The sequence below is a fragment of the Cnephaeus nilssonii genome (assembly GCF_951640355.1).
Source record: "Cnephaeus nilssonii genome assembly, chromosome: 16".
Taxonomy (NCBI): Eukaryota; Metazoa; Chordata; class Mammalia; order Chiroptera; family Vespertilionidae; genus Cnephaeus; species Cnephaeus nilssonii.
Genome location: NC_137087.1, coordinates 33,662,988 through 33,682,759, shown reverse-complemented (window position 1 = coordinate 33,682,759; position 19,772 = coordinate 33,662,988). Strand labels below are relative to the sequence as shown.

General features: G+C 39.8%; 1 protein-coding gene across 2 annotated transcripts in view; it reads left to right on the top strand.

The window, feature by feature from the left end:
* The window catches only part of PRKG1 (protein kinase cGMP-dependent 1), a 1,114,160-nt gene that overhangs the window by 807,424 nt on the left and 286,964 nt on the right, over positions 1-19,772 (top strand). For both annotated transcript variants that reach the window (XM_079792952.1, XM_079792951.1), the window contains exon 5: positions 11,507-11,570. In XM_079792952.1, the coding sequence (XP_079649078.1) occupies positions 11,507-11,570 (64 nt within the window). The remainder of the gene's footprint in view (positions 1-11,506; positions 11,571-19,772) is intronic.

Sequence of the window (19,772 nt, the reverse complement as noted above, 5' to 3'; positions counted from 1 at the left end):
AATCCTGCAATTTGCAACAACATGAACCTTGAGAACATTATACTAAGTGAAATAAGTCAATCACAGAAAGACAAAAGCTGCATGATTTCACTTATATGAGGGATCTACTAGTAAGTCAACTCATAGAATGAAAGACTGGAATGGTGGTGACCATGGCTAGGGGGAGGCAGAACTAGAGAGTTTCTAATTAATAGGCATCAAATTTCTGTTAAATTAGATGAATAAGCTCTACAGATATGCTGTACAATATTGAACCTATAGTCAGCAACAATGTGTTGTGTACTTAAAATTTATTAAGAGAGAGAAAAAAACCAAGATGGCGGCATAAGGGAAACACCTAATTGTTGCCTACCACAACAATTTTAAAACTACAACTGGAAAACAGAGCGGACATCGTCCAGAACCACTGGAAAGCTGGCTGAGTGGAAATTCTACAACTAGAAAAAAAGAGAAAGGGACGCTGAGCCTCAGGAGCTGTGGAGTTGCGGAGATGCATGAGCGCGGAAAGGGCGGGCAGCTGAATACTCGGCTGGCTTACTCGCGGTGCGTGGAGAGGGCGGGCAGCAAACGCGTGGCTAGCTTTCTCGTTCGGGAGGAAAACAAAACCTCCCAATTGCACTGAAATCCAGCTCCGGTCGGGGTGAAACTGGACTGTCTGGCAGCGAGCGAAACTCAAGAGCAGCCTTCTCTCAGAGGTGCGCAGCCATTGCTGCAGGACACGGAGAACAGGGCCCTCTTAGGGCGGGGCTGACGGGAAACGAAAGCCTGTCTGCGCCACCCTGAGACTCCGCCCCAGCCAAGCTGAGCACAGAAGCCCTCCCAGCGGAGACACTGCTGATCATCACAGCCAGGTGGCTTGGAGAACAACTCCCCCAGTGATACCAACAACAAGCAAGGCTTAACTACAACAAGACTGCACATACAGCCCACAAAGGGGTGCACCAAGAGGGTCCACCACAGGTAACTGGGGAGGCTGAGCTACTGGACCCTGCTAGGACACCTAACACACAAAGCAACTCCATCAACTCGGGGAAGCAGCTAAAATGTGAGACAAAGAGGCAGACCACAATTGAAGGAAATGGAGGAAAGCAAAAGACTGGATATAGAGTTCAAAACCACTGTTATAAGGTTTTTCAAGAATTTTCTAGAAAAGGCCGATAAATTAAATGAGACCCTCAAGGATATGAAAAGGGATCAACTAGAAATTAAGCATAAACTGACTGAAGTAAAAAATATTATACAGAGACCTAAAAGCAGACTAGAGGATCGCAAGAATCAAGTCAAAGATTTGGAATACCAAGAAGCAAAAAACACTCTTCCAGAAAAGCAAGAAGCAAAAAGAATCCAAAAAGTTGAAGATAGTGTAAGAAGCCTCTGGGACAACTTCAAGTGTACCAACATAAGAATTATGGGGGTGCCAGAAGAAGAGAGAGAGTAAGATACTGAAAACCTATTTGAAGAAATAGTGACAGAAAACTTCCCCCACCTGGTGAAAGAAATAGACTTACAAGTCCAGGAAGCACACACAACCCCAAACAAAAGGAATCCAAAGAGGACCACACCAAGACACATCATAATTAAAATGCCAAGAGCAAAAGACAAAGAGAGAATATTAAAACCAGCAAGAGAAAAACAGTTACCTATAAGGGAGCACCCATACGATTGTCAGCTGATTTCTCAACAGAAACTATGCAGGCCAGACGGGAGTAGCAAGAAATATTCAAAGTGATGAACAGCAAGAACCTACAACCAAGATTACTCTGCCCAGCAAAGCTATCATTCAGAATTGAAGGCCAGATAAAGAGCTTCACAAATAAGAAAAAGTGAAAGGAGTTCATGACTGCCAAACCAGAATTATATGAAATGCTGAAAGGTATTCTTTAAGAAGAGGAAGAAGAAGAAAAAGATAAAAATTATGAACAACAAATACGTAACTATCAACAAGTGAATCTAAAAACCAAGGGAATAAAAAATCTGATGAACAGTATTAACTGGTGAATATAATAGAATCAGGAGTATATAAAGGGAGTGGACTGACAATTCTCAGGGGAAAAGGGGAGTGGGGGTGCGGGAAGAGACTGAACAAAAAGCGTACACCTATGGAGGAGGACAGTGGGGAGGGGGGTTAAGGGAAGAGGGTGGGGTAGGAATCTGGTGGAGGGGAGCTATGGGGGAAAAAAGAGGAACAATTGTAATAATCTGAACAATAAAGATTTATTTTAAAAAAATAAAATTTATTAAGAGAGTAAATCACCTGTTAAGAGTTCTTACTGCAATAAAAATAAAATATAAAATAAACTAATAAGGCATAGTATAGATTGAAAAGCTTGTCTGCACTTCAGAAAATAAGCTGGGATGTGTTTGTGAGTTTTAGTGATCCCTTTAAATTGGCATATACCAACCGAAAATAATCTGGGTAGATTTAAAAACATACATTGAGCAACGAGATGAACCTTTTAGATGGTATGCTATGTGAATTAACCTGTCACAAAAAGAGAAATTCTGTATGGTTCCATTTATATGAGGTATACCTGGCATAGCCAAATTTATTTTATTTTATTTTTTTTTGTTAATCCTCACCTGAGGATTCCATTGATTTTTAGAGAAGGAAGGGGAGAGACAGAAAGAAACATTGACGTGAGAGAGATACATCGATTGGTTGCCTCCTGCACATGCCCCGATCGGGGCCAAGGATCGAGCCTGAAACTGAGGTACTTGTCCTTAACTGGAATTGAACCTGGGACCTTTCAGTCCATGGGCCAATGCTCTATCCACTGAGCCAAACTGGCTAGGACAATAGCCAAATTTATAGAGACAAAATGTAGAATGGTGGTTACTAGGAGCTGGAGAGAGAGGGAATAGGAAGTTCTTGTTTAATTGGTGTAGAGTTTCAGTTTAAGAGGGTGAAAAATTCTGGAGATGAATAGTGGTGATGACTGTACAACAATCTGAGTGTACTAAGTGCTATTGGACTATACACTTAAAAATGATTAAGAGTGATACATTTTTATATGTTACCATAGAAAACACACACACACATTGATTTCTTGGAGCCCATTGCATACCTTATGAATCTGACTTTCTAATGCTTTAAGGTTGGGAAACAACTGGCCTCAAGCATTTTGACCAAGAATCTAGTCTAAGCGATTGGGACCTTGCTTTGGAAAATCTGGTGAATCTTCAGAATTGAATAATGTAAAAATTAAATTTGACAGTTTTTAGTCAATACAGTATAGTTATAGAAGATGATTTTTAGGACAATTATTTTAAAATTTTTGTTGCCCTAACCCAGTGGTTAGCAAACTCATTAGTCAACAGAGCCAAATATCAACAGTACAATGATTGAAATTTCTTTTGAGAGCCAAATTTTTTAAACTTCTTCTAACGCTACTTCTTCAAAATAGATTAGCCCAGGCCGTGGTATTTTGTGGAAGAGCCAGACTCAAGGGGCCAAAGAGCCGCATGTGACTCATGAGCCGCAGTTTGCTGACCATGGCCCTAACCGGTTTGGCTCAGTGGATAGAGTGTTGGCCTGCGGACTGAAGGGTCCCAGGTTCGATTCCGGTCAAGGGCATGTACCTTGGTTTCGGACACATCCCAGTAGGAGGCGTGCAGGAGGCAGCTGATTGATGTTTCTCTCTCATCAATGTTTCTGACTATCCTTCTATCCTTCTCCCTTCCTCTCTGTAAAAAAATCAATAAAATATATTAAAAATAAATAAAAATAACATTTTTGTTGTTTTTAGAAAACTCAATCACTGATATTTGGAGTTTTAATTTGAAATTAAAACGATTTTAAATACATTCTCTCATATTATTTCATAGCATTTGTATGACATTTCTTGGGCAGAATTATTATTTTAATATTAGGGAAGAAAACACTAGGCACTGTTTATCTATTTTTAAAGCCTGAATTAATTGGAAGTGATTACAAAGAGTGTCTGGAGTCAAAGGGAGAAAGAAGAGAAACTTGGAGGTATTTCTCCGAGTGGGTTTCTCTGCTTGGACTCACCAACGGGGGCTGATGGAAAGCACCAGGGTTCCGGGTCTGATCAGAGATTTCCTCCCTCCTCTGAGGGCACAGAAGCCCAGAGCAACTTGGACTTCAAGGGTCCTTTGTGACCTGGATAGCAGGGGATTAGAGACTTAACTCCCCACCCTCTGGGCATGACATGACTCCTGTGTTCAGTATGATCTTGGGGAAGAGCTGAACAGTGAATGTGAGGAATCAATATGTCACTGAGAGAGAAGGGTTGATAGTCCAAATGAAATAGAATTTGATTTTTAAAAAATGAAGAAATGGGTATTTAGAACAATAACACATATAATTGTGGCTGTTAATGTTTATTGAATGTTTACTATGTGCCAGGCATCTTAATGCTTCATATCTCATTTTTCACTTATTTTCAACACAACCCTAGGCAGTAGGTGGCTTTATTACCGCCCCCCCCCCCCTTTTTTAAGCCCAAGGAGCTGAGACCTGGTCAGATTAAATTACTTGCCAAGGGCATAGCTAAGCATTAGTAGCAGAGCCTAATTCAAGTTGATATTCTTCCATTCTAAAGCCCATATGCTTAATTACTATACAGTCTTCCAGGATAAGGAGTTTAAATTTTATCATATCAGTGATAAAATTATACCCCACGTCTATAATGGCTTGCTTGATTTAAAGCATTATATGCAAAATAAATTATTATTCTTTATAATCTGGTGAGAAAATAGGCAGCTATTGAAGGTTTGGAGCCATTGTGTGATATTGGCTAAATGTTGTTGATAGAAATAAATCTGACAGTGATGTGTAAAGGAGGGAGGGGCAGAGAAAGACCAGTTATTACTGTTGCATAACAGACTGAATCAGGATCAATGCCAGGTGATCCAATTAAGGAAGAAAAGTATGTTGAGGGCAGACAGCCTAGTGATGAGTTCGCTAAGGGGAAAGATCAGATAACTGTGAGGTTAGGAGGAACCCTTACTTTAATCCTTCATCAGTAGAAATTGATTTCTTTGGTAAGCCAGATATTTCTGCTGTTATTCAATTGTTATAAGCTACCAGTATAGAAATAAACAATACTTGTCAATATTCTTGACATTACACTTGATACCAAGCTTATTTCTTAATGACAGAATAAAAAGGCTACTGTTCCCCAAATGCTACCCAAAGATAATTATTATAACTTGGTATGCTCTGCTCCAGGTAGAGGGAATTGTTAAACAGTTTTTTAAAACTTCAGTTACAATTGACATTCAGTATTATTTTATACCAGTGGCCCTGTGCACGAATCCATGCGCCAGTAGCTCTCTGTGGGGCCTGGCTTGCTTTGGTTGAAGTCTACAAAAATAATCAGCCTCACAGAGATATGTCCTTGGAAAAGGAAGACGTATTCTAATGACCTTTTCCCGTAACTGTGGACATTTGTCTTTGATACCCCCACAAAGCCCAACAAATAGTAATTTATTAAAAGTTAGTTGCAATGGAGGATCAGAAACCATATCAATGAACTTTTCATACTTCATTACTCTGAAATCCATTGATCCATCTTGCACTTTGAATAGATCTTTCTCCATGCATGATTTCAATACATCATGCGTTGGGCATCTGCAAAGTACTGGTTCACTGAATTTCCAAAAAGCTCTCATTTGTTCATATCAATATATCACCAAATGATCTCATCCGACAGTCTTCAAGTATTGAGAAGCTGTTAAGCCCACAGTACAGATAAGTTTTTTCAGAAGTTTTAATATTAATTTGAAAGTTCAAATTCTATTACTGGCAGCAAATACTGGCTGTGGTTTTCCTTGAAGTGACAAGCTCACTTGTTTTTTTTTTTTTTAAAAAAACACTCTGCTGGATACTCAAGTCTGCTTAACCAAAGTTTGTTGGTTGTTGCCAAGTAAAAATGACATTCCATGAGAAAAGTGGTTAAGTCAGCTTGCAACTCCAACGTAAGTCCTTTTCCTTGAGACAACCATCATACTTCAGTAGGCAGATGATGCACTTTACATGGACTTGCCATTTGTCCCATACGATGAAAAACATCCACACTCAAGGGTTGAAACAAGAAAATAATTTTTACTGCTTCATTCAAAGCATTTTCAATTGAAATTGTCGTTTTATTTTGCTGTGAGTATGTGGTGATGCCGAACAGGACAATGAGTGCAGTTTGCTGTCACTGCCTTACTTTGCTCTTGCATGGTCAGTGTCAATGTCAATTGACTTGTTTCGGGGTAAACTGCAAGATTTGAAAAGTTATTCTGTAGTGAGTAGCTCAGTACCACGTGTGTTTATTGCTAAGAATTTCTATAAAAATTACCTTCTTTGGTTATTAGTGGGTTCAGATACCAGGTGAAGATAAGGGAAACAGCAAGTCCAGCCACGAGTATAGATGAATTCATTTGTAAGTCATAAGTACAATTCCACAGGCAAGGTCTCAACTCGTCTCTGTGTTTGCAGCTTCATCTTGGATCCAGAAAGGTGTTATATCTTTGGAAAGAGGCAGTGCAGCGATTTTTTTTTCCCCACTGGCTTCACCCAGCAGACATTCGGTAGAGTCCGCTGTGCAAGGCTTTAGTGGTCTCTCAGCCATCCTGTGGGATTCTCCAGTCACTGAAGTGTGGAAGTTCACCCTGTAAAATGCTTCCCTCAGTCTTCCATTTCTGATTTGAAAACTCAAAAATATTTTGAGTTTTATAAACTCTATCATGTCTACATTTAAAAACTCAATATTCTCTTCTTGAAACTTGGAGTAATTAGGCTCAAAGTGATATTACAACTGGCATGATAATATTATTGTTTAAATATTCTGTTGACAATACGGTAAGTTATTATCATCCATAATGCTGAGGGAATGATAGGTTTTGCCATATTTCTATCTCTTATCTCCAGTGTCTCCAATTTCTTTGGACTAGATTGTCCCCCCCGTGAGTCAGAAAACTCTCTGCTGTGTCCTTCTTATGTTTTTCAGTGTCTTTAGACTTAGAAATTGGCAGCTCTGGCAGGAGCATAAGAATCTTACGACCTTTCCCTTTCAAGTAAATTACCCTTAAAAAGAAGAAAAATATAAAAAAGCAAACTTTGAATTAAATTTTTAATATTGATAATTCTTACAAATTTCTAAATTTGTAAGTCTTAGATAAAAGTTAAAAATGTTTTTGAAAATATATAAAACTATTATTGCAACGCAAGGTGTCCAAATATTTTTAATTATTGTTTTCCCTCTTAGGCAGAAGGAATACTCCAGAAGTTCAAAAGAATGATTTATTGAATGATAATAAGGTTACAGAGATTATAGCAGGTATATGATAATTAATTCATAGAAGCACAAAGTACTGAGATGGTACTGAGTTAATTTCTGTAAATAGTACACATACAGCAAATCTAATACTTCCTTTAAAAATTCTACAAAGCACAAGAACATAGAAGTACACATGCATTAGCCATCAGAGCAGTGATGTCATATGGTCTCTGGGGGATTCTGCTGTACACATGAGAAAGAAGAGTGAAAAAGGCAAATGACAGCTTAGACTACGTGCTTTGACTTTGAGGACCCCCATGAATGGGTCTTGGGGAATCCTGGGCTCCCGGAACACATTCTGAGCACTGTTGCTGAGGTAATGGTATTCTATAAGAGGCTTGTTTTTTGTTGTGTGTTTGTTTTACAGCCACCTGGCTATAATAAAATACTTGGATTCCCCCCCCCCCCTCAGTTAGTTTTTATGTTCATACACTAGGTTACCCGAAATAAAATTACTAAGACAAATTCAGAATGTGGGACATCCAAAAAGACAGCTGTCACAGATCTCTTCCAAAAGTGAATGTAATAAGGGGGCTGGGGGGTGAGGGTGGGGGTGGGGGAGGTGGGAGGATTGTGTAGAATAAGAGACTAGAGAAACATAACAGCCAAAAGCAGTGTGTGGATTTTTAGGGAACCTGGCTTGAAAAATAAATAAATACACTTTTGAACAATAGGCAATTTTTGAATATGGGATTGGGTGGGCAGTTGAACAGGCATGAGTGGAGCAAGGATGATGGACCAGGTATGGAAAATCACCCAGGGTGGAAAGCAAAGACAACCCTGGGGCAACCTTTCCCAGAAGTCAAGTATTGAGGTTGCTGAACTGAGGTCTAATCACCCCTAACTTTCTGGTGCTAATTCTCTGCTAACAGAGCAGCTATTAGATGTTATTTTGGAATTGTAGTTAATTTTTCTTATGTATGATGATGGTTCATAGTTATTTGTTTAGGGACATGTTATTTTTAGGATGTGTATGCTGAAGTATTAGGGGCAACATTGGATAATAATCTGCATTCAAAAAGTTCATAAAAATGACTATAAAACTCATCTAGGAAAATAGAAGGATTAAAGGTAGATAAAGCAAAGATGGCACAATGTTAACAGCTACAATTTTAGGTGGTGGAGGTACAAGTGATTCTTGAACTATTCTGCCTTTTAATTTATTTGATAATTTTCTTTTCTTCAGCTTTTATTCTTTTAAAAAAGGTTTATATTTATTGTTTCAAGTATTACAGGTGCCTCCCTTCTTCCCCCATTGACCACTCAACCCTGCTTCCACACTCCTCAGGCCTTCACACACTGCTGTCGTTTTCATAGTAAAAAGTTGGTTAACAAATGAAGTCACTAAATCATGTTATTAGTATTATTGATTCATTTCAAAATTGTTACCTAAAAGAAAGTAGAACTGTTTTGAAAGTTACATGAGGCATTTCTAAATACTTTCACTGTAAAGTGCATAGCTCAGTAGGTGATTAGCCTCACAGTCCTTCAGATGGAAATTCCCATCCTTTCTTCTGAGTGGTCTGACCTAAGACACGTTTCCAAGATCCCGGTGGTCTTAACTGTAAAATGGGTGACAATAACAATGGTTATTTGATAAGGCTGTTGTAAGAATAAAATTTATATTATCTGCCGAAACCGGTTTGGCTCAGTGGATAGAGCGTCGGTCTGCGGACTAAAGGGTCCCGGGTTCGATTCCGGTCAAGGGCATGTACATTGGTTGCAGGCACATCCCCGGTGCGGGGTGTGCAGGAGGCAGCTGGTCGATGTTTCTCTCTCATCGATGTTTTTAGCTCTCTATCCCTCTCCCTTTCTCTCTGTGGAAAATCAATAAAATATATTTTAAAAAAATTTATATTATCTAAAAAACCCTCAGCGTAGTGCCTGTATGATTCTAATCACACCAGAACTATTCTGTAAATCAAATATAATCATACAGATGTACATGCACTCATTTGGAAGTCCCCCCCCCCCCCTCTTACTTAAGCATTGAGGTAGGATTAAATGAGAATTTAGTTCCACATCCCAGTTAGATTTTCCAGTGGAGTTTTAAGAATTATATATTGAAGAGTATTTTTTAAGCCATCACTGTTTCACATACAAAAGAAGTTTTGTTGATTTGTGTATTCAACATTATACAATATTTTTATTTATTGGTCAAAGAGGGAAAAATAAAAGAAGAGGGTGAGAAGAGAATTAACATTTTTCAGTGTCTACTATGAGTCTGGCTCTTCTCTCCATTCTGTCTGATCTGATCCTTTCAACTGTGCTAGGAAGCATTCCCACATCCATGCTTTCATCACTGTATTCAACACATGCTCCCAAGTTATTATTCGTGAATCACTAAAAATACAGGGGTTGAACAAGACAGAGAGTGTTCCTATTTTTGTGGTATCTTAATTTGATCAGGGAAGATAGCCAGTAACAAATATCTGATTATCTAATACTAGAAGCCCGGTGCACGAAATTCGTGCATGGCGGGGGGTTGTCCCTCAGCCCAGCCTGTACCCTCTCCAATCTGGGACTCCTGGAGGGATGTCCGACTGCCCGTTTAGGCCCGATCCCCACCGGGATCGGGCCTAAACGGGCAGTCGGACATCCCTCTCACAATCCAGGACTGCTGGCTCCCAACTGCTTGCCTGCCTGCTTCCTGATTGCCCCTAACCGCTTCTGCCTGCCAGCCTGATCACCCCCTAACCACTCTGCTGCCAGCCAGGTTGATGCTTAACTGCTCCCCTGCCAGCCTGTTTGCCCCCAACTTCCCTCCTCTGCCAGCCTGGTCACCCCTAACTGCCCTCTCCTGCAGGGTTGATCACCTCCAACTGCCCTCCCTTGCAAGCCTGGTCCCTCTCAACTGCCCTCCCTTGCAGGCCAGGTGCCTCCCAACTGCCCTCTCCTGCTGGCCATCTTGTGGTGGCCATCTTGTGTCCACATGGGGGCAGCTATATTGTGTGTTGCAGTGATGATCAATCTGTATATTACTCTTTTATTAGATAGGATAGAGGCCTGGTGCAGGTGTGGGGGCCAGCTGGTTTGCCCTGAAGGGTGTCCCGGATCAGGGTGGGGTTCCCTTGGGGCGTGGGGTGGCCTGAGCGAGGGGCCTGTGGTGGTTTGCAGGCCGGCCACGCCCCCTGGCAACCCAAGGGGAGACCCTGGTATCTGGAATTTATTTTCCTTCTACAATTGAAACTTTGTAGCCTGGAGCGGAGCCAAGCCTGGGGCTCCGGCAGCCATTTCTGTGGCAGTTAATTCACCTTCTACAATTGAAACTTTGTAGCCTTAAGCGGGTGAGCCCGGCCAGGGTGTGCGGAAAGCTTTGCTTCCCCTGTTGCCGCCGGCAACCCTGGCCTGCTCTCTCAAGCTCCATTCTGCTGCCATTTGTTTGAATTTGTTTACCTTCTATAATTGAAACTTTGTAGCTTGAGTGGAGGCTTAGGTCTGCAACGGCTATGGAAAGCTTGGCTTCCTCTGTTACCTGGGAAACCTTGCTCTCTGTGGCTGTAGCCATCTTGGATTAGGGTTAATTTGCATACTCACCCTGATTGGCTGGTGGGTGTGGCTTGGCTGGTGGGTGTGGCTTATGTAGCAGAGTGATGGTTAATTTGCATATTACCATTTTATTAGAGAAGATGGTTGTAGGAAGGGATAAAAGACTTTATAATAGGAGGACCTAATCTAGCTGTTGGAAGACTGGAAGCTTCCAACATTGTTGATGAATGCTCGCTGGTCTGCATATATCATCAAGTGTGTGTGTGTGTGTGTGTGTGTGTGTGTGTGTGTGTGTGTATGTGTGTGTGTGTGTAAGGGGGGGTGTGGTGCAGTGGGGACAGAGGACCTAAAGAGGGAGATGGAACTGAAAGGAGTGTGGTGACAGCAGGCTGCTAAGGGAGAGGGTGTGTTTTCCCCATTATACCTGGGACACTTACGGTCACACAGATAACTACAAGTGGGATTTGAACTTGGTTCTGTCTAAACCCCAAGCTCTTTCTCAGAAAATAGACCTTTTCTTGTTAGTCATCAAACCATGCTTAAGTTACTGCTTTGGCCTACATCTGCAGACTCTTTGCCATGAAGGCTTTTGCATTTTCATTCAGATATACTGCTGTATGTGTTTTTTTTTTTTTTTTTTTTTTTGTGTGTGTACGCATATGTGTTTTTTTAAATGAAAGTAAGTCACTGTTCATGCCTTCAGATTCATCTGTTTTGTTTTTCAGTGTTCCCACATTCCAGAGCCTTCCTGAAGAGATCCTCAGTAAACTTGCTGACGTCCTTGAAGAGGTAATTGTTTTTAACACTTGAACTTTCCCCATGGGACCTAGCCCATTAGAGCTTTGCAATGATGAGTTACAAACTGCAGGGAGACCTTTTAAATATTTTATAGCTCTATATTCAGCTTCAATAAAAAGCAGCTTAGCGCATCTGACATTTACTCATAGTCGGAAATGTGCAAATCAACTATAGAGGGAGAAAAACTCGATTGTAGCAAACATAGTGTCACTTTGACTTGCAAGAATAGGAGCTGGCATATTTCTATCTCATTTCAGTCCACATGAAGCTAGAGTGTAGTTAATCACCACTCTGAAGGTTCAGATGAGCAGGTTTACAAGGGGAATTAATAGTTGAGTATATATTTTATTAGCATATGAGTATATTTTGCACACATCGTTATGTGCCTGAAAGTGGAAGTGTCACTTTTGCTTTTTCTCTGGACCTATGAAACTCGAAAACATGTTGAAGCAGGAGTCAGAGGGGTTTGACACAGGCAGCATCCTGAGGATAGGGTCTCTGGTGCCCATAGACACAGGGGAGGCAGAGTGTCTGGACACCTGTGCAGCTGGGTGCTTGGAGAAAACTGTTCTGGTATCTTCTGTTTCCTTGGTGATCTAGAAAGCAAGGTCATCCCAACTGAGAATGAGGACTGAGTCGAGGTATGAGAGGTTTGAGGACAGAGGAGGTGATGTGAGAAAAATGAAAGAGGGGATGACTAGGAAAGCACAGTATGATTGCGAGACATCCTTCAGGCTCCACTTGATGTGTGCCATCCCAGATCTAAGCTGAACAGGCCAGGGAGAGCCTATTTAAGGCTTGCAGTAGGGGGAGAGAGAGAAAACTCAACTGTGCTGGAACGAAAGGTGGGAGGATTCTTAAGGGCTGAGGTGAGCTGGTGGAAAAGTACTGCGGTGGGGAGGAGGTTGGGCAATGTGACTAGATCGTCCGTGTTTGCTAATTAGCCCTGGTGGAAGCGAGGCTCCCACCCTCCCCCAGAGACTGTCTCCTTCTATGATGACATTTGTAAGGTAGAGCCGCTAGGTCCTTGAGAAAGACCTTGCTGGGCTGTGAAACTGGCAAAGGCTGGGAGAAGCTTTGCATCTCATAGAGGCAGTTTAAGTGTTTAAAGTTGCAAACTTTCTCAAGTAAATGCTCTAAGAAAAGGAAGACCTGAAACCTAGAGTCTGGAAGAAGGCGTCTCAAGTTTAGTCAAGGTGTGTGTGTGTGTGAGTGTATGTGTGTGTGTGTGTGTGTGTGTGTGTGTGTGTGTGTGTGTGTGTGTGTTCAGCCCCATTTGTTTCCCTGAAGTCAGGTTCCAAGCAGGCAGAGAATTGGATGTAACCAGGATTGTTGTGTTGTTGTTTTTTGCCAAGAAAAGATGAGTGGTTGAGGGCGTTGCGGGAGGGGGTTGAGGGTGCATGTGGAGAAAGGATTATGATTGACCTTGGAATTTAAACTGGGCAAGGAGAAGAGGAGCCTTGGTAGGAGCAAGGGCCAGTGAGAGGTTGTAGGATCATCGGATTTGGCCTCATGACGTTGAAGAAGTGTTGGAGTTGTGCTGTAATCGAGGTGAACTGGAAAGATACCGCCAGTTTTTTTTTTTTTGTCTCCAGGTATTAATTATACCAGTAAATCTATAATCTGTAGAACTTCAAAGGTTCATATATACAAAGTCTCAGTTTGAGGCTTGTCAGGGTGAGCTTCCCTCTGATGTATTGGCCTCCCTCATATCGGAACACAAAGTAAGGCAGAATTCACATTTGATTCCTACATTCAAGTATAAAAAATTCATGAAAAGAAATACTGGCCGTATTTCTCTCGGAATGCGCCGACCATTGTACCTGAAACCACTGTAAATGGAAAACTGCTTTTCCTAGCTGCTTTGCTTTTTGCTTTTCATGTTGAATACACTAAAAAATTCTCCAATTACCTTTCTCTTTTTTTTACAAACAAAAAAAACTACAAATGTATTAGTCCAAATCAAGGTCATTAAAAAAAAAGCCATGAAATCCTTTAATCATTTTCTTTCATTTCCACAACTGTGAGAGCATTGTCTATGTTTTGCAAAAACAATAACCATAGCTCTATAAATAATTCTGAGCAAAGAAATATTTTGGTGTTTTATATCAGATTTTCTAATCAGAAGATGCCTTTAATTGATGTTTGGATTCTGCAAGCCACAGCACAGTCTATACCAACACCACACGAGAATAGAAACAGATGATTAAGTGGCCACACATTTGTTTTGAGGATATGAAAATGAACTAAATAGACAAAATGTGAAGTAGACAGATAAGCATACTACCCAATGCATGAAAGTGTTCAACTCAAGTTGAATAAACAAGCACAGTGAGAAATTAGATTAAATTATGTATCAGATAGCATGAAGCAAATTTGGAAGAGCAAAAGCAATACCAGTGTCACAAAACATTAAAGGGAATGGCTTTGCATGATAATTGGGCTGTCTTTCTTTCTACCATGATCCACAAGAAGATGAAAGAACCCCCGATTATTGTGAAAGGCAAGCAGTATTCTTCTAGCGTTCAACAAAGAAGTTTGCAGCCTTGTTTACTCAACAAATATTTATGGAGCACCTGCCATGTGCCAGCAATTGCTGCAAGCTCTGGGGATCCAGGGTCCTGCTGTCCCATAGCATATGCTTCTTGGAGGACACAGAGGAGAAGTTTGTAAGGAAAACACCACCCAGTGATGAGGCCACTCTGTATTGTGTTACTAATGGAGACCTGTCTGAGGTGATGTTTAAGCTGAGATCTAAATGCGGATATAGGATCCCATGTGTACCACGCAGAGGGAAGAGCAGGCATAAGGTCCTGAGCTAGGAATGAGGTTGCTGTCCTTAGGGAACAGAAAGAAGGTTTATAGGGGGTGGGGGGGTGTAGAATGAGACTGTCAGAGGAAAGTAGACAAGGCCAGAGGGCAGCGGGCTTTGCTGGTCATGATAAGGAGTTTGGTTTTTATTGTAAACGCAGTGGGAAGATGTGGATGGGCTTAACTGGTAAAGTTGGCATGATCAAAGCTATGTTTTAATGGTGTCTATGGCTAGTGTGAGAAGAATGGATTATAGAGGGACAGACCAATTAGAAGGCTACAGCGAAGTAACCCAGGTAAGGATGGATGGTTGATATGTAGACCTACTCTATTATTGACTATTTTATTCCTTTTACTCACTATAAATACTTCTAACAGAAAAAAAATGAAAGGGACAGGGGAGTCAGGGACTGAAAGAAATAAAGTATAACTAGGTAGAAAGAGGAATGAACATAATGTTACTGATATGATAAACTGATGTAGGAGGGTGCATGTGACTAGAGGAAAAATGGATGATACTTGGGCATCCTATTCCAGAGCTGAAAAAGAAGCTTGTCAGTGAGTCATTACTTACCCCAGCCTCTACCTGCACCCCTCTGTAATTTCTAGCATGGATGTATTCATTTGTGTGTTACTCCCTCTCTATAATAATAAAAGCATAATATGCTAATTAGACCGGAAGTCCTTCTGGACTACCTTCCGGACAAAGCTGGGGCTGCTAGGGAAACTTGGGTCCTGGGTGCCTGCAGGCAGCTGGGGGGTGGAGGGGGGAAGCCCGGGTCTCAGGTCCCAGGTGCCGGAGGAAAGCTGGTGCCAGCAGCTGGAGGAAGGAACGCCTACTCTTGCACAAATTTCTTGCATCGGGCCTCTAGTAAAGTTATAAAATAGGAAATAATATATTTATTTTTAGTGTAACAATTTAATGCCATTTTCTTTTCTTTATATCACAAAGTAGATACTATATTCCTTTGTATATTGACTCTCTCATGCCCTTTTCAGGAACATATAAAAAGTTCTCCCTAGTCCCTTTAAGAAGTGTGTGTACATGTAGATATATAAAGAGGTTCTTGATGAAAGGCTTATCTAGGTCAAGCACAGTGTCCAAACATTTTCCTAGGTTGTGTTTTGCAAGACACATTGAAATAATTACTTGATTCTCTAAATATTTACCTTTATTGCCACTGTAGTATGTTCTTATCTCATGTCTGCTCAAGTCTGAATAAATGTTAGAAATCATGTTAGAGCTGCTGAATTTGGTTTGCTAGAGAATCCATTTTACAGTTTGTAAAATAAATTATAGGAGACATTTTAGGTACATGTAGGGAATAGCAAGTTTTGACTTTATAAACTCATTTCATTAACCTCTATACTATCCTTTGTATTATAGTAAAATATGTATTGAAATTAATTAATCAAATATTGGGTCTATTTTTAGGGTCTATAATGTACCTGGGGTCAATGAAAAACAAAAAACAAACAAACACAAACAAAACTGTGAGATCATAAGATAAGATCTAATCTCTTCTTTCTTAATAAACAACCTAACACACCTTCCTTTTTCCTTTATGTACACAGGATTAGTCACTATTGTTGAATTACATTTTTCAAATGGATGGAATAACCCCTAGCTAATCTCCATCTGAGAAATAGCTCCCTTTAATGATTAGCTACCCAAGCACAATGGGAAAAGGTCACTGTGAATAACCTCTGTCTAATATGTCTCCAAGTATTGGGACTGTGTTAACATCTTTAAAGAAACTGACAAAAACATTTTCTTATAGAGAAGAGGAGCAGAAATTAATCTGGTGTCATGTCACGAAGGGTGCTTGAAAATTAATTTGGGTAGGGGTTATGCTTCACCAACAAGGGTGAAAAGGTTTAGGTAACTCAAGGAAAACTACTTCATTGAAAATGCAAGATTGAAGAGCAAATAAAGTCAACAGATTCACTTTTCACCACTTGGTAGAGCCTATTTTTCCTTTATGTGAATAGAAGTGGGGTATGGGTCTAGATTTAAATCTTCTGATGTTTAAGTGGAAAATAAGCCATATAGAAACACTTATTTTCTTATATTGAAATATATTTCATGTCCAGTTTTCTCATTAAAACTTAGGATTTGATTTTTTTAGAGTTAAAAAACATACGATTTCACCAGCTTTTAAAGAGTTCTCTACCTATGCGTCTGCAACTTTGTATGATTGGATCTTTGACACATTTCAGCCTAAATAATGTCTGGTTTGTGTTCCTTGGTGGTGCATTTATTTGTTATTGTTTATTGGATATTTAAACCATTATGGCCCTGACAAGGTCTTAGACAGATCACATTGCTCAGACTTCTTGAATTCTTGAGAAGGACATGATGAGCAAGTAAAAATAGAGAAAAGACAAAGATAGAAAACATTTTTCAACTCACCATTGCTTGCTAATATGGTAGGAAGCAAATATCACATGATATAGTCCAGGGGCCATCATTGGCGAAGGAGGGTAATGTAACAGGCACGCCTCCTTGCTGCAAGGTCCAGTAGGGCTGATGAAATATTTAATTGCTTTGGCGGTGCAGCTGTTCTTTGGGGATTCCATATTCATGGTTACCCTTCCCAGATCCTTTTGCATCCTCTCTAGCTGCAAACCAGGGGAAGCGCCCTGCATTTGATTGAGTTATTGGAGTTGTTTTTGCCGTTCTAAACATGCCTGGAGTCTTCAGGAAAGAAACTGATGGAGTAGACAAGAACATTATTAGTTTTCTGTGAAATCTGTTATTATTAAACTTTTTCTTCCCTTCCTTTAGATTTGGTTCTTGCCAGTCAAAGCCACACTGGAGGGAATCCAAAGAATCTGTTCTTTCTCAATTGTTTTACTCTGAATTTGAAATTTAACTGTCTGTTTAGATTTCTCTGATTTGTTCGGGGTCTTCCCTTCTATGGGACCAATGGCTACTTTTGAAAGGGTAAGAACAGGAGGTGTGCATGTGAGCCCATGTGTGTGTATGTTGTGCACTGTGGAGAGATTAAAAAGTAAAGACAAATTCTCAATTTCATATTAGTAGTTTTATATCTTATTCTATTATAGAAGTAACTATGAAATGGGAGAACATATTTGCAAATCATGTAAGCAATAAGGGGCTTGTATTAGGGTTCTCCAGAAAAACAGAAGCAATAGGGTGTACGTGTGTGTGTGTGTGTGTGTGTGTGTGTGGAGAGAGAGAGAGAGAGAGAGAGATTGACTGAATGATTGATTTTAAGGAATTGGTTCATGTAATGATGGCAACTGGCAACTTAAAAATCTACAAAATGGTCTAGTAGGCTGGAGACCACAGTAGAGCTGGTTTTGTAGTTCAAGTCCAGTGGTTGTCTTCTGGCGGTATTCCTTTTTCCTCAAGAGAAGTCTGTCTTTGTTTTATTTTATTTTATACTATTTTATTTTTATTTATTTTTAAATTACAGTTGATATACAATATTCTATTAGTTTTAGGTATATAACACCATGATTGGACATTTATATAACGTACAGAATGATCACCCTGATAAATCCAGTACCCATCTGGCACCATCAGTAGATAAATCGATAAAGAACTGGTGCTTATACAATGGAATATGACTCAGCCATAAGAAATAATGAAATCTTGCCACATGCAACCATATGGATAGACCCAAAGGGTATTACACTAAATGAAATATGTCAGAGAGACAAAGACAAATGCCAGATAATTTCACTTATATGTGGAACCTAAAAAACAAAATAAACAAGTAGAACAGAAACAGACTCAGATACAGAGAACATTTTAACATTTGCCAGATGGGGGAGGGGTTGGGTGAAAATGGCGAAGGGATTTAGAAGTACACATCGGCAGTTACAGAATAGTCACAGGAAGGTAAAGTACATCATAGGGAATATAGTTAATATTGTCTTTGTTTTATTAGTACCTTTAATGGATTGGAAGAATTCCACCCACTCTATGGAAGGTAATTGGCTTTACTCAAAGTCCACTGATTTAAACATTAATCTCATGCACAACAATAACTTCATGCACAACAATAACTTCACAGAAAAATCTAGAATAAAGTTTAACTGAATATCTAGGCATCATGGCCAACTAAGTTGACACATAAAATTAAGTATCATAGGACATAGAATATATAAAGAACACTTACAACTCAATAATGAAAAGGTAAGTAGTTTAGTTTTAAAATAAATGATCTGAATAGATACTTTTCCAAAAGAGAAATGCAAAAGCCCAATAAAAAATGCAAAGATGCTTAACATTAATAGTTATTAGGAAAATAAAAATTCAAGCCGTGGTGACATACCACTTCATACCCACTAGGATGGCTAGAATAAGAAAAAACAGGTAATAGCAAATGTAGGCAAGTATGTGGAGCAATTGCAACTCTTGAATATTGCTGGGGGTGGGGGGGGGGGTTGTAAAGTGGTTCAGATTCTTTTAAAAACTGTTTGGCAATTCCTCAAAATGTGAAATATAGGGCTACTATGTGACCCAGAAACTCTACTCCTAGGTGTTTGCCCAAGAGAACTGAAAACATGTGCTTGCACAAAAACTTGTTCAAAAATGTGCATTGCTGTGTTACTCATAATAGCCCAAAATTAGAAACAGATCAAATACCCATCAACTGGTGAATGGATAAACAGAGTGTGGTACACTCACACAGTGGAGGACTACTTGACAATCATCCAGTCCTAACTGTCAGTAGTGTAGAGACTGAGAAACTGCTGTAGTTCATAGATGTGATACCACTAGGAAACTTTGCTGAAAGTGTGAAGAAAAATAAAATAGGATAATATTGTAGAGAGTGCCAGGGACCGGTAGACTACTTTTTAGCGTGGGTGTTTAGGAACATTATCTCTGAAGGGGTGACTTTAAGTTAACATAGGATATGATGGATACTTAACTGCATTGATTTGATGTTTAAACAATATTGACTTTTTTGCTTCTGCCTAACTGATATTCTGTGTAATTATATTCTCAACTAGAACCATTATAGTTCTGAGCCTCAATCATTTGCACTTTTTTCTCTCTAGGGAGTTTCTTCTCTTATATATCCTAGATTTATTTAGTTATCATTACGTGGAAGAAATAAATGCTTGTTCATTGCTTTAGTGAAGATTTGCCTCTTTAAATCATAAGTTTTTTTTAACCCTTTGCACTCGCTCGCTTTTTTCTCTATTCCTTTATTCTAATGCTAACCGTGTTGAGTCACACTCGACATCCGAGTGCAAAAGGTTAAAAGCAAAAACTATCTGGTTCCCTTCACCCACTGGGTACCTATAAGCAGTTGAGAAAAACCATGCTAATACCTTCTAGTTATTAAGGTTCACTCTGTGCCAGGCTAAAGGCTTCTGTTTAATACCATCCAAGGTAAATAC